This window comes from Bubalus bubalis, chromosome 1 (genome assembly GCF_019923935.1).
Source record: "Bubalus bubalis isolate 160015118507 breed Murrah chromosome 1, NDDB_SH_1, whole genome shotgun sequence".
Taxonomy (NCBI): Eukaryota; Metazoa; Chordata; class Mammalia; order Artiodactyla; family Bovidae; genus Bubalus; species Bubalus bubalis.
The window spans coordinates 113,002,233-113,017,394 of record NC_059157.1 but is presented as its reverse complement, the minus strand read 5'-3'; the positions used below and the strand labels follow the sequence as shown (position 1 = coordinate 113,017,394).

At 36.0% G+C, this 15,162-nt stretch overlaps 1 protein-coding gene across 6 annotated transcripts in view; it reads right to left on the bottom strand.

Annotated features, from left to right (window-relative positions):
• Positions 1–15,162, bottom strand: part of SEC22A (SEC22 homolog A, vesicle trafficking protein) — an 86,243-nt gene that overhangs the window by 327 nt on the left and 70,754 nt on the right. For 2 of the 6 annotated variants that reach the window (XM_006078561.4, XM_006078559.4), the window contains 2 exons: positions 13,808–13,873; positions 44–3,862 (listed from right to left, as the gene is read on the bottom strand). In XM_006078561.4, coding sequence (XP_006078623.1) covers positions 3,662–3,862; positions 13,808–13,873 — 267 coding nt within the window. In that variant the 3' untranslated portion in view covers positions 44–3,661. Of the gene's footprint in view, positions 1–43; positions 3,863–10,514; positions 11,501–11,521; positions 12,359–13,807; positions 13,874–15,162 lie in introns of those variants that run through there. The other 4 variants (XM_044942581.2, XM_044942582.2, XM_044942584.2 and 1 more) reach the window with 4 other exon arrangements.

The following is a 15,162-nucleotide window of genomic DNA, read 5'->3' as shown; positions in this document are numbered from 1 at the left end:
GTGAAAAAGACAATATTTAATACAAAACAAATGTGCTAACCCAGAGGTAGCAGATTCACTTTATATAAGTCATAAAATTACAAAATTGGGTAAAGGTTTTCCAAGTGTCAAGGCATTTGTCTTAAATGGATTTTCAAGCTTTAACACGGATACTTGCTTTTAGCTTAGGAGCAGAATTCTTATTGAAACAAAATCCTCTATTAAACACATAAAAGAAAGCCCTGAAATAAAAGCCTTTGAAAGCTGGTACAAAGTTGAGGATCCAAGGCACAATTGTAATATGGAAATGTGTATAAAACAACTGAGGATTTTGTTCTTTTAGCATTTCACAAGACCGCCAAGTGCAAACATTTTTACCTGAATTCATCAGGAAGACGTCTTCTCTGAGAAACACACTCTGACTTTGGATATAAATCAAGGCAAAACTTGTTTTCCTTTTTCTAGCCTTGACTTTCAAGAAATTCAAGAATCAAATTTTATACTCAGTAACAGCAATGTGTTCACCTTTCCTTCCAGTCTCATTTGTTTTGCTTTTCTTCCCTTAATGTTCATATTTTATTACCATTATTATGTATGTCCTTTTTGGATATGCTTCCCAAATTCTTTTGGCAAAGAGGCCAGGTATAGTTCAAATACACATCCGAAAAAAGCAAGCAAATATTGCAAATAATTTTAGGATATAAAAGGGAGTGTCTTTGCCCTCATAAAACACCCTAATCAAAAGCAATATTTCAGAATTACCTTAAGATAATATACACCTAGATACAATAGCGGGCTAAAGCAGATTATTTTAAGAAGTCCCCAGGACTTCAATTTTACCAAGAATAGACATATTTCCTAAATATAATCTTAGTTATCTTCATTAATATAATCTTAGCTACCTTCATTAGCCCAACCCTGGGCTAAGAGATTAGAAATCGTGTGTGTTTTGCTCTTGACCCTAGGTAAGTCCCTAACACCTGGTTATCATAGTGTCCTCTTTCCTATGGGGAAAATAGTACCTCCTAGACAGTAGAAGACCCGTTATGATTAGGTAGGTGCTCTTAGAAGTAAAACTGCAATATAAATGCAACGTATCACCATCATACACATTAGAGGCCTAAGTGATTCTTTCTCAAGAGCTTAAAAACTTCTTTACATTGATGGCAAAAATTTATCTTTCTAAATTCATACTTTCTTTGGCGACAACATGACAGAGGCAGGAAAGCTGTATAAACACGCAAAGATGCAGGCACCAAATAATGAAAGAAAACATTTCTATACATAAACATTATTTATACCTGTTTTCATTTTTTACATTAAAATATAAACATCCCCTTATCCAAAATGGCTGGTGAAAAAACTAAATGAAAAACAAATGAAGCCTTTAAAGATAGCTGGTGAGTTTTCAAGTGTCCTTGCTTAATACCAAACATTATGACTCAATAATAAAAAGAACCAAACTGGTAAGAGAGCTATAAAGTATCAATATACAACAAAATCTTGATGAACCAGAATACTCCAATCTCCTGGTTAATCAACTATTTACAAGAAAACTCTTCTTGCTTTAACCATTAGTTTCTAAAAAACTTTCTCAAGTTTTACTTTCTAAAGTAAAGTGAACCAAGTTAACTTTCTCAGTTAACTACAAAACACCAAACATAAATCAATTTCATTTTGACGATTTAGGATCATGTGGTACCTTGGGACATCTCTCAGAATATTCATAATTTCTTTGCAGTTTTGTTAGGGGCAGAAAATTGGAGGGAACTGGAGTTTCTTGTATTAAATAAATCCCCAAAATCCTAAGTTTTCACTGTCTTCTTTTGCCTCATTCTCCTAAAAAGGAAAGTGTAGCAAAAAGGTTGTAGTTACGCAGGATTTCTCATTGTAAGCATACCTATATAAACTGGTTCTGGAAACAATGCAGTTTGGTGACTTTACCCCTCTGGACAATTTTTTCCGCTTAATTAATATACCCAGTAACATGAATTACATGTAATGAGTCCACTGTTTTTCTGGATATCAAATTTCAAACCTTATGAATTCCTTAATTGGAATCTTTGCTCAAGAAAATCACTCATGAAGATGATTTCAAAACCAGAAAGTCTTAGTCTCTCAGTCCTTGTCTGACTCTGTGCAACCCCATGGACTATAACCCACCAGGCTCCTCTGTCCATGGAATTCTCCAGGCAAGAAATACTGGAGTGGGTGTCCACTCTCTTCTCCAGGGAATCTGCCCAACCCAGAGATCAAACCAGGTCTCCTACACTGCAGGCAGATTCTTTATCATCTGAGCCACTGGGAAGCCCTCAAAACCAGAAGAGTAGTAGATTTTCCTAAAAGAACTAAAGTATGCTTCCTCTAATAATTCACAACTGCTTAAACAATCTTTACAAAGTTATTGAAAAGCACCACTTAGACAGTAGGTGCTTAACTCCTCGAAGCCATGAAATAGTAAGAGGAATAATAAGAAGTGCTGAGAGAAGAGCTACCTTCTGATTCTTTTAGAACAACTCAGTGTTTCCACAGGGCAGGACCCAGATCACTTGGTGGCATGTGATATGACTTTAGGCGATACACAACACAGAATTAAATAATGTTGAATCACAGTGTGAATGTCATTCCCTTTATAATTTTCTTTTACATTTCTGATAATTCCACAGAGAGAGCCCATTTTGGGGCTAGGTAACATCTCTCACTACAACAAAGAAAGAGTAGGCTTCCTGGATTCAGAGCCTTGGCAGTCATTAGCATCCAGTTAGAATCTAACAACATCCTGTTTTATTTTTAATTTATTCTGTAGTTCTCTTTTTTTAATAGCAAACTGATGCTGGTTTTTCACTTGGGGTAGAGGTTAGTTTCTTTTTAAAATATTTTAAAATTTAAAAGATAAATATTAAGTAAATAATAGCATATGTAATACTTAAGTGATTGAAGTTTGGCAAATAATGGCTATAGCCCAATGACTTTTTTTTTTTTTTTCCAATGACATATTTTTAAAAAGTGATTTCAAGAGAAGGTATAAATGTGGTCTAGGAAAGAAACATGTTCACTGTGTTTTCAATACTTATGACGCTCCAGGGATGAGCTCACCACAGCCTTCTCCTACATCAGGTGATTTCCAGAGTTAACATTCAAGCAAAAATATAAAAGGAAAAAGAAACCATTCCACACCAATCTGGACTTCATAAACTCATGGTACAATGAATGTGCAAATGGTCTAATATTTAGTAAGTCATTTGTTTTACACATAAACTTTCCAATTCACTGCAGCATCTTTTATTTGGTCTATACTAATGCCTCACAAAGGCAAACTGGGGTTGTAGAGTTCCTGCTTGGTTCTCAGAGCAAGTCCCACACCTGCTTTTGGATTGAATTCTCCAGCCGTGATTCAGAGCTGTTGGCCCAGTCTTCCAATGGCATCTGACTGCTCTTCCACTGCCACTGTCCTGTAGAGAGGTGTCCTCATCTTCTGAATGACAATCACAGCCAACATTCTGCTGAGAGGAATTTGCCTACCAGGTACTGCATGCTCACAGGCATGCCACGCTGACTTAAAAAGGGCAGCTGGAGAGAAAGAAAGCAGAGCTTCTCATTTGTGGTGAACAGTTTCTTCAGCACAGTGGTAGTGTCCTTCCTTTTCCTCTTTAAGGCAAGGCAGTGTGTCTGAAGGATGGTGTCAGACATCATAATCAGGAGCTTTGCCCTGGGCTTGCCTTAGCCAGATCTGTAGTGTAACAAATGCTCCCACAGTCACGTGAAAAAAAAGCTGCCAGAGATTGCGCAGTTCATAGAGATACATGTTGCATAGACAGATTAAACCAAAGGTCAAAAAAGATTTGACATTCCGCCAGCTGGTATAGTAGACAAGTAAATAACACTGTTGAAAATACAAAAATGAATGATGATTAGGGTTATAGGAAGAAGAAATAGATGCTGCAACTATAAAACTTTAACAAGCCACAGGGTGAAATATGAAAGTGGAGTAAGGGAATTTTTCAACTACAGATAAGACAATGTAATATCTTTAAGACATTCAGCTATGAAAGCTCCACAGCTTAAGAGGGAAATAGGTTTCTCCTTTTATGTTTTCCATTTTTCAAAAGGAAAAGCATTTTGTATCATATTTAAAATAGATAACTTCCATGCAAACAAGCTAAACAAATTCCTCAAGATGACAGGCAACTAAGAAGCAGTCTTAGGATCTTAAGGGTTCTTATCCCAGAAAAGTTAAAAAAACTCATACAAGTTATTCAGCAAAATGGGCTCATATAACCTGAATCTGTATATTAATGAAATCAGAAAATATTTACTTGAGTGCAAGGGGCTAAACTAGGACCTGAGAGAACACCTGAGGGAGAATTTATTCAATGGAAATTTATTTATCTCTTTAGCATTGTTCTTTGGTTTTAAGTAAACAAAGACCTCACTCAGATGGAGCTTACATTCTACTAGAAGAAGACAGATTATAAAGTTTATACATAAGTATATATATGTATTTATATATATAAAATCAAGTAGTTATGTTCTAGAAAAGATTTTTAAAAATGGGACACAGGACGCAATGAGTGCTGATTTAGAAGATAAAGTACTCCCCTGCACCTAAACCCTGGCATTCACTTTTCCGCCTTTATTTTTCTCTATATTACATTTATTAACATACTTCAAAAATATGCTTATTTTATTTGTCATCTGTAGTCTTCCAATGAAATCCAAGTTTCATGAGTGAGAGGTTTTTAACTGCCTTATTCACTCACTTTTCTCCATTGCCCCAAACAGTGCCTGGTATGTATATAATAAGTGCACAATAAAAATCTGTTGAATCAATGAACTGTTTTCCAAGTCTGGGATATATAGGAATTACATATGATCACAAAGTCTTAGGAAAGAGGTGCAGGTTTCTGTATGAAATTATATCCAGACTTCAGAACCAGAAGAACATTAGAGTGTTTGTGACAATACAGAAAGAATGTGATGTTCTGCTTAATGTGTTTAGTTCTTACACAAATCAGGACTGTGTTTGCTATCCAAGCAAAATTTAATTGGAAAAATTTATTTTATTGGAGTGTTTTGAATTTAAAAAGTTGAAAAACAAATATAAATTTTCTTTTGAAATAATTTTAAATGCAAGAAAAGTTGCAAAAGCTTTTTACCCCAACCAAATGTTATCGTCATATAACCACAGTATAATCATCAAAACAAGAAATTAACATTGATTTTAATACTATTAAGTAACCTAAAGACTTCACTTGAGTTTTGCCAGCTGTCCCATAAGACCCTTTTCCTGGTCCAGAATCCAACCCAGGACTCCATATTTCATTTAGTTGTCAGGTCTCCTTGAATCTTTAACAGCTCAAGTCTTTCTTTGTTTTCCATGACCTTAACAGTTTAAAGACTACTGATAAGTTATTTTGTAAAATGGCCCTGATATTGTCTCAAAATTGAATAGAGGATATCCAATTTTGGAAAGAAGAATACCAAAGAGGTAATGTGTGATGTGTCAAATTACTTATTAACTTTGATCTTTTGGTAAGGTGGTATCCAACAGGTTTCTCCAGTAGTTACTATTTTTCCCCTTGTAATCAGTATCCTGTAGGAGAATACTTTGAGATTATGTAGATTTCTATCCCATCATATTTTGCCCACTAATTTTAGTATCTATTGATGATTCCTGCCTGCCACAGGTGTTTGCCAAATGGTCGCTTTCAATTTCCATCATTCTTTACAGTTATTAACTGGAAATTCTACTATGAAGAAGAGCTAGAGTACCTCGTATTTTTTTTTAATAAATATTTAATTTGTGGTTTTCAAAGTCTTTAAAGATAATGGTCTATACCCCACAGATTACTTATTAATTACAAAGAGGAAAAAGATACTTTTGCAATGGAGATATCTGTTAGGCATCACTTAATCGAATGATCAAATTTATTACATGCCTCTTGACTTATGAAATTAGAGGTATACAGAATACTATACTACATAGTATGGTCACCAAACTAACTAACCTGAATCTAATCACAAGAGACACATCTAGATTATGGGGCATTCTATAAGGTATTTGCCTGGACTGTTAAAAAATATCAGGGTTATGAAAGACCAAAACAAAATAGAACAACAAAAAGGCCAGGAGATGGCAATGTAGGTTAAAAGATACACAACAACCAAACACAATGCACAATTTGAAATCAGAGGAAAAGAGCTATAGAGAACATTTTGGAGACAACATAATCTGAATATGAATCCTATGTTAGGTAATATTGTATCAACATTAAATTTCTTGGGTGTGATAAAGGTATCACGGCTACGTACAACAGAACGATGTCTCTGGTATCAAAAGACACATGCTGAATTTTCCAGAGGTGAAATATCTTGATGTTTGTAACTTACTTTAAAAAAAAAAAAAACTGCAGGAACCTCTGCTTCTGGGAAGATGGAGTCGATGCACTTTCCTCTATTCTTTCCACTAGATACAACTAAAAACCCTGGACATTATATATCAAACAAGTATCAGATGACTCTGGATGATAAAGAGAAGAAGGAAGACAGGCTAAGGACCTTAAGTCTCAAGGAATGACACATTGGTAAATTACCTAAGTTTGTTTGTTTGTTTTGCCTCATATATCCCACACTTGGAGCTGAAGAAGCTGACAACTAGAAAACCACTGGACCCACACCAACAAAACAAACAAAACTCAATAAAATTTTGCTTTCTCTAGCCAAAAGACCAAGAGTGATGCGATTTTCCATGACAGAAACTTGTATATAACAACTATTCTACTACAGCCAAATACCACCAGAACCAAACCAAAACAAACCAAAAAAGCCAAACATACACACACACAAACTGTGACCACCCACATTCACCCCATCAAAGCCTATGTGGGGAGCCTATAATGCTCTAAGGCTCTAATGCTAATGTTCTAATTCTCCAGGGCTTCAGAGAAGGCAAGTGGGAAGCCAGAACTTTAATTTCCACTGGATGGTAGGAGTCCCTCAACCCCACCCATGGTGTATCACTGGAGACTAAGAAGGACTGCAGAAATTCACCTCCACTTGGCATTAAAAAGGCAATGGATTTCTCATCAGAAGCTATGAAGTTCAGATAAGAGTGGAACAACGTTTTTCAAGTGTTGAAAGAAAATTAACTGTCAATCCAGAATCCTATATCCAACAAAAATATCCTTTAGGAATGAAGGAAAAATAAAGACATTCTCAGATGACAGAACCCACTCCAGTGTTCTTGCCTGGAGAATCCCAGGGACGGCGGAGCCTGGTGGGCTGCCGTCTATGGGGTCGCACAGAGTCGGACACGACTGAAGCAACTTAGCAGCAGCAGCAGCAGCAGATGACAGAAGATGAAGAGAATTCATCACCTACAAATATACTCTAAAGGAATGGCTAAAGGAAGTTCTCTAGACAGAAAGGAAACCAAAAAAAAAGGAACCTTGGAACACTGGATAGAAAAAGAATACAGCAAAAATACATGTTAATGACTAGCTTTGCCTTTTTAAGAATTTTCTAAATTATGTTTGATGATTGAAGTAAAAATTGTAACAGGGTCTGATATGTTTCTAAGTATATGTAGAGGAAATACTTAAGACAATTGTAAATAGAGGAGGACAAAGAGATATAAAGAGGTACAATTTCTATGCTTCACCTGAACTAGTAAAATGATGACACCAGTAAACTGAGTAAGTAAAATGTAGTACCTTAGAGCAATATTTAAAAAGTCATCCAAAGAAATACATTCAAAAACATCACAGATAAAACCAAATGGAGTTCTAAAAAAAATGTTCAAGTAATCCACAGGAAGACACAAACAATAAAACATAAAAATGAAAAAGCTGAAAACAAAAAATAAGAAGGCAGACAAAAGCCTTAACATGTCAATAGCTACACCGGATATAAATGGGTTAAATTAAAAGATAGAGATAGGCAGGATGTATTAAAAAACATAACAAACTCTATGTTATCTACTAGAAATTCACTTCAAATGATACAGGCAAGTTTAAAGTAAAAGGATGGAAAAAGATGTAGCATGCAAACACTAACCAAAGGCAAGCATGAGTGGCTATCCTATATAAAAATATTTTGGGACTTTCCGGGTGGTCCAGACTTCATGTTTCTACTGCAGGGTGCACAAGTTCCATCCCTGGTCAAGAAACTAAGAAACAGAAAGTGTGACCAAAAAATAATAATAAATAAGTAAAAATATTTCAAAGAAAGCAAAAATAACCAGGGACAGAGAGGGATATAATGATAAATGGATCAATCAATTAAGAAGATCGGGCAATCCTAAATGTGTATGAACCAAATAACAGAGATGCAAAAACTGATAGAACTCAAATAAGAAATACACAAATACACAACTATAGTTGAAAATTTCAATACTACTCTGAGCGTGCATGTATGCTAAGTCGCTTCAGGCACGTCCAGCTCTTTGTGACCCCATGGACCCCATGATCCCATATAGCCCACCAGGCTCCTCTGTCCATGGGATTCTCTAGGCAAAGATACTGGAATGGGTTGTCATTTCCTCCTCCAGGGATCTTCTTGAACCAGGGATCAAATCTGCATCTCTTATGTCTCCTGCATTGGCAGGTGGGTTCTTTACCACTGGTGCCACCTGGGAAGCCCAACAATTGATAGAACTAGCCAGAAACATCAGCAAAGACATATAAAAACTGAGCAACACTATCAACCAACAGAATCGAATCAACATTTACAGAACACTCACTTAACAACAACAGAATACACATTCTATTCAAGTGCCCGTGAAATATATACCAAGACAAAACATATTCTGGGCCACAGAACAAACCTCAACAAATGTAAAATAACTGAAATCACACAGACTATGTTATCAAACTAAAATAGAATCAAACTAGAATAATGGAAAGAAAATGAAAATATCCAAACACTTGGAAACTAAGCAACACAATTCTAAATAATCCACAGGCCAAAGAGGAAACTGCAAGGAAAAAAATTTTAAATACACTGAATTAAATGAAAATACAACATCTCAAAGTATGGAATGGAACTAAAGAAGTACTAAGAGGGAAATATGTAATATTAAATGTACACATTAAAAAAGAGAAAATTCTCAAGTCAAATCATCTAAGCTCTCACCTCAAGAACCCTGGAAAAGAAGAGTCAAATAAACCCAGAGCAAACATGAGGAAAGAAACAATGGAGGTAGTGCAGAAATCAATAAAATAGAAAATAGGAAAAAAAACAATAAAACAAGGAACAGGCTCTGTGAGAAGATCAATGAAATTAATAAGAATGATCAAGAAAAGAGAAGATACAAATGATCAATATGAGGACTGAAATAAGAAATATCACTACATATCCTATAGACATCAAAAGGATAGTAAGGGAATACTACAGCCATCCAACACGCAAATTTGATAACTTAAGTGAAATGGACAATTTCCTCATAAAATGCAAACCATCCATTGTAAACAATTATGTGAATAGCTCTATAACTATTAAGAAAATTGTAAGACTTATTAGGGTTTTCCTGGTGGTCCAGTGGTTAAGAATCCACCTTGCAATGCAGGGGACACTGGTTCAATCCTTGGCCCAGGAAGATCCCACATGCTCTGGAGCAACTAAGCCTGTGTGCCACGACTACTGAGCCCACGTGCTACAGCTACTGACGTCTGTACACCTAGAGCCTGTGCTCTGCAACAACAGAAGCCATCACAGTGAGAAGCCCACACACCAGTGAAGAGCAGCCCCTGCTCACGGTAACTAGAGAAAGCCCATGTGCAGCAACAAAGACCCACCACAGCCAAAAAATAAAAATAATCTTTTTTTTTTTTTAAAGACTTACTAATAGCAGAAGTAATCAAAACTGTATGGTACTGGCAGAGGAACAGACACATAGATCAACAGAACAGAATAGAGGATCCAGAAACAGATCCACATAAACATGCCCAACAGATTTTTTCAATGCAAAAGCAATTCAGTAGAGGGGAAAAAAAAGGAAAAACTGATCAATTAAACCTCATAAAAATTGAAAATACTTGAACTACAAAAGACTCTTAAGAGGATGAAAAGATAAGCAAAGACTGGGAGAAGATATTTGCTACATATCTGACAAAGGACTAATATCTAAAATATATAAAGAACTCTCAAACTCAACAGTAAAAGACAAACAATCCCATTAGAAAATAGGCGAAAGACATGAACAGACATTTCACCCAAGATGATACACAGATGGCAAACATGAAACTATTTTCAACATCATTAGCCCCTAGGAAAATGAAAATTAAAACCACAATGAGATTATCACTACACATTTATCAGAATGGCTAAAAAAAAAAAAAAAATACAGACAACACCAAACGCTGACATGGATGCAGGGAAACTAGGTCATTCACACAATGCTGAATGTAAAGTGGTACACTACTCTGGAAAACAGTTTGTTTCTTAATAAGCATGCAACTACTATGACCCAGTAATTGTACTCCTGGGCACTGAACTCAGAGAAATGAAGAATTTTTTCACACAAAATCCCAACCATGAAAGTTTATAGCACCTTTATTTATAATAGCCAAAAACTAGAAACAGTTCAGATGTCCTTTAAATGAGTGAAAGATCAAACAAACTGGGGTACAGCCATACCATGGGATACAATTCAGCAATAAAAAGGACAAACCACTGACACATGCACGGATAAACCTTCAGAGAATTATGCCGAATAAAAAATGCCAACCACAAAAGGTTATATATACCATGTGGTTCCATTCATATAACACATTCAAAATGAGAAAATTATATTAATGGAGAACACAGTAGTAGTTGCCAGAGATTAAAGAGGGGTTGGGGCTGGGGCAGGAGGGAACTATAAAGGGCAACATGAGGAGTCTTTATGGTAAGGACTGTTATATACTTGACAGCATCAATATGCACTGTGATGTTGTATTATAGCTTTCCAAGGTGGTTACATTGGGAGGAAATGGATAAATGTTATGTAAGCACACTTTATGACTCCAGGGGAGTCTAATTATCTCAAAATAAAGAGTCTAATAAGAAAAACAACTTCACATATTCATTTTATCTGCAACTTACATTGTAAACAATGAGTATATACCCCATATACAAAAACATACAAAAAAAGAATGAGATAAAGCAAATGTTGTGAAATGTTAACAACTGGTGATTCTAGGTGTACCAGTTTCTCAACTTTTCTATAAGTCTAAAGGTTTCCAAAATAAAACACAGAAGGAAAAGCACAATCTCTAGTTTCTTCTGATTTCCTACTTTATGTTTTTGGTCATGCAATGCAGCTTGCAGGATGTTAGTGCCCAGATTAGGAATTGAGTCCATGCCCTCTGCTGTGGAAGCATGGAGTTCTAACCACTGAACTGCCAGGGAATTCCCAGATTTCCTATTGTAAATGTTCCATATCAAGATGATCTCTATCTGACTGAACCCTGTGATTCTGTAAGCATCCAGAGCCTGGAGGAAAAGGCAACAAACCATGCAGTAGCGGTCTTTGAGGTCTGATCTAAAGGAGATTAAAAAATATCCTGAAATTGGAGATACAGCATATCACATGGTAAAAGCTACTTAATTCTTCCTATGGGGAAATCATAGGAATATGCTAATCATATTTGGAAAGCATTCAGTTTCAAGCCTGTCAATATGAAGGACATTGTTTTTTTCATTTTCTTTTTTAAAGTATTTATCTGTTTACTTCTCAAGTTAAAAGAAGACCTGGGTGACATTGCTCCACCAAGAGGCTACTCTTAAAACTATCAATACTTTCATCTGTTCTGAGAAAGTTACAGAGGTATGCCTATCCTTGGTAAGAGCACTGGTTCTAAGATCACCTAGATTCAAGTCACTGACTGACTGTAAGAACGGTCTAGGCTGCTGTGAAAAATGGTGATAATAATAGGATTAGTGTGGGGCTTTCTTTGAGGATCAAATGGCGTAAGGAATGTAAAGGGCTTACCACAAAGGAAGAGCTCAACACATTTTTGCATTATTATTGGCATTTAAAATTCATTAAGGTAAAACAGCTAAAAGTATATTTTATAAGGATAATCATTCATGAGACTATTTTAAAGTTAATATTTACCTCACATTGTTTTAGAATATGAAATAGTGCATATAAGTTATTAAGTTATACACTTACAGCATTATAAAAGTCATGCAAATATAGGAATTTTGCTTAGAGATAGCATGATATAGTGGAATGAATATGACATTTAAAATCTGAAGACTCAGTTCAGTTCTGACTCTACCACTTGCTGGCTATGTGATCTCAGGATAGTATTGAAACTGCTTCAGATTTCTCTTTTCCAAAAAAGTGAGGATAATATACCCTCTGTGATAGTCTGTAGAGATTAAAGGACGAAATCTGCACAAGAATATTTCATAAAATTAAAATACTTGTGACATCAATGAAGACAAGCTTTCATATCTCCTGCATGAAATGTCATTCATTATAACTCAATCTGTCAAATTTGACAGAAAAACAATTTCTAAAGCTAATATAAATGATTAAGAAAAATTAGGGGAATTTATAAAAATGGGGCCACTGAAACTAAAATTTCTAATGTCTTCACATAAAAGTCAAACACATATATTTAATGTATTTCCCTAAAGATTTCTTCTGAGTTTTAGGTACCCTTTTATTTGCAGGACTGAATCTAACATTTTTCTATGCAAGACAGAGAAATGTGACACCAAGTCAAAAGGCCTTGCTTGCTCTAACATGTTTCAGCAAAAACACTTGAATCTGGGTAATCAGCATGGTTAAATCTCCTTTCTCTAACACATCTGTGCCTCCTCTAGTCTTGGAAATGAGAGTATGTATCTCCCTATGATTCAGGTACAAAACCTCCTCTCTCCTGAAGTCTCAGATCTACCTGGTCTTTGAATCTCAGGGAGTCTTCCTTCTCAGCATCCTTTCTTTTCCTATCCCTACTGCCATTACCTGGAGAAGGGGTAGGCTACCCACTCCAGTATTCTGGCCTGGAGAATTCCATGGACTGTGTAGTCCATGCGGTTGCAAAAAGTTGGAAACAACTGAGCGACTTTCACTTTCACTTTTCACTGCCATTACCATAATTTAGGCTTTCCTTACCTTCTGCCTCAAAACTAATATCATTACTTGTAGTCTCTCTGCTCTGACAATCTACCCTATTCATCACTGCTAAATTAAATATCCTAAAATCCTGCTTTTGCTGTTCCCTCTTCACTGCTGCTGCTAAGTCGCTTCAGTCGTGTCCGACTCTGTGCGACCCCAGAGATGGCAGCCTGTCCCTGGGATTCTCCAGGCAAGAACACTGGAGTGGGTTGCCATTTCCTTCTCCAATGCATGAAAGTGAAAAGTGAAAGTAAAGTCGCTCAGTCGTGCCCGACTCCCAGCGACCCCATGGACTGCAGCCCACCAGGCTCCTCCGTCCATGGGATTTTCCAGGCAAGAGTACTGGAGTGGGGTGTCATTGCCTTCTCCATCCCTCTTCACAGACCTTCTCAAAAATACCAAAATCCTCAACCTGGAGTAAAAGCAGAGGCTGCAAGTAGAATAATAAGTCACCGGACTATCTAGAAGTAGCCTTTACTGCCACAGGCTGATGACCTGCTGCCAATGAAGCCCCAGCACAGGAAGAGGGCTAACACTGAATTCACTGGGGTCTATGTTCATTCAAAAGGGTCACAAAGCTAACAGAGGCTCAAACTGAAAAACGAGGCAAAGAACTCAGACATTATCTTATTTAAAGTGCCCAAGAAGTTAATTAGAAATGACACCTGAAATGAGCAATAACAGGAAGGTATTTCTTAAAAATGAGAGAGAACCTACCTGGTAAAGGCAGGCTGCTGTTCCAAGAAAAAATGCAACAATGTAATTAAAGTCCTCACCATCACTCTGCAAAAATAAAATAAAAAGTTATTCTTTCTGTGGAAGCCCATTTCCAAAAACAATCCATTGGGATAGGATATGACCTTTATGCACAAATGGTCAAAATTTTCAAAAGTGGCATATAAAAATACTCAAGAGTCCTAAAAGAGAAACATAAAACACATCATAAGAACCTGGGAGTGTGAGGTAGGGGAAGACTACCAGTGTTCCTCTAGGTCTGGGCTTCCCCATCAATTATATCTTACCCAAGAGAAGATGAAAGCCAATGGAAACAAGTTTCAGAGTAACATTAAACGTGTCTCTACTTTCCACTAAAGAAACCATATGAAAATATACAATACCCCAGCAGCCTATAAAGCTAGGCCTGCTTATTGGGATTACTATTTGACTCAAATAAATACTGATAGTTTACATCTAGAACTAGCACATCACCGAACTGTCCAATGAAGTCATTTGACATGATTAAAATTTTTTAAAAAAGACAACTAAAATTGAAAAGCTACTGTCCACTAGAGTGTGCTAAATCCTAATGAGGAAATTCAGACACATGTATTATATTAAAACCACTCAGAGGAAAAACAGAGATAGATTATGTATAAGAGTATTTCTTTTAAAAGAAAACTAATAGAGACACGTAAAAACCCATTTTTTTCTACTCTTCTTTGGTTCCTTTTAAATATCTGTATTTCTCATGTCTTTTGAAGGAGTAGAACGTAAAGCCCAAACAGGAGCATCAAATTTCTTATCTTCTAGGTAGAAACATTAAATTTGGCCCTTATTTAAAAAAAAAAAAATCTCTCTATACAATAAAAATTTTCAGAAGACATGGGAGTGTCTCTTATGACTATGAGTTCTTGAAATAACATAAAGCGAACGTTCCTTTTCCATTTGCTATTGGGCAACAGAAATGCCTGTAAGGCAGAGAGAAAATGGCTTATCCTACCTAGTGAGAGGATCTTAAAATAGAAACCATTAATCTGTCTGGGATGGTTAGACCAGTTCTATACCAGAGACAAGGAAGGTCAAGAAAAAGCCCTTCTACTTTAATAATTCTAAGACTTTTAAATAAGTTCTGCTTGATTGTTTTTTCTTCTGTTTCAATGATCTTTTTTGATTATAAAAGTTAATGTTCATTGTAGAGAACCTGAAACAAAATGTTACAAAGAAGAAACTCACATAGTACATAATATCACAATTTTGGGAGAATTACTGCTAACCATTTATGTACTTCCTTCTAATCCTTTCTGTACAAAAATATATGTACTTTGAAAAAATGGAATCATACTTTTATGTAC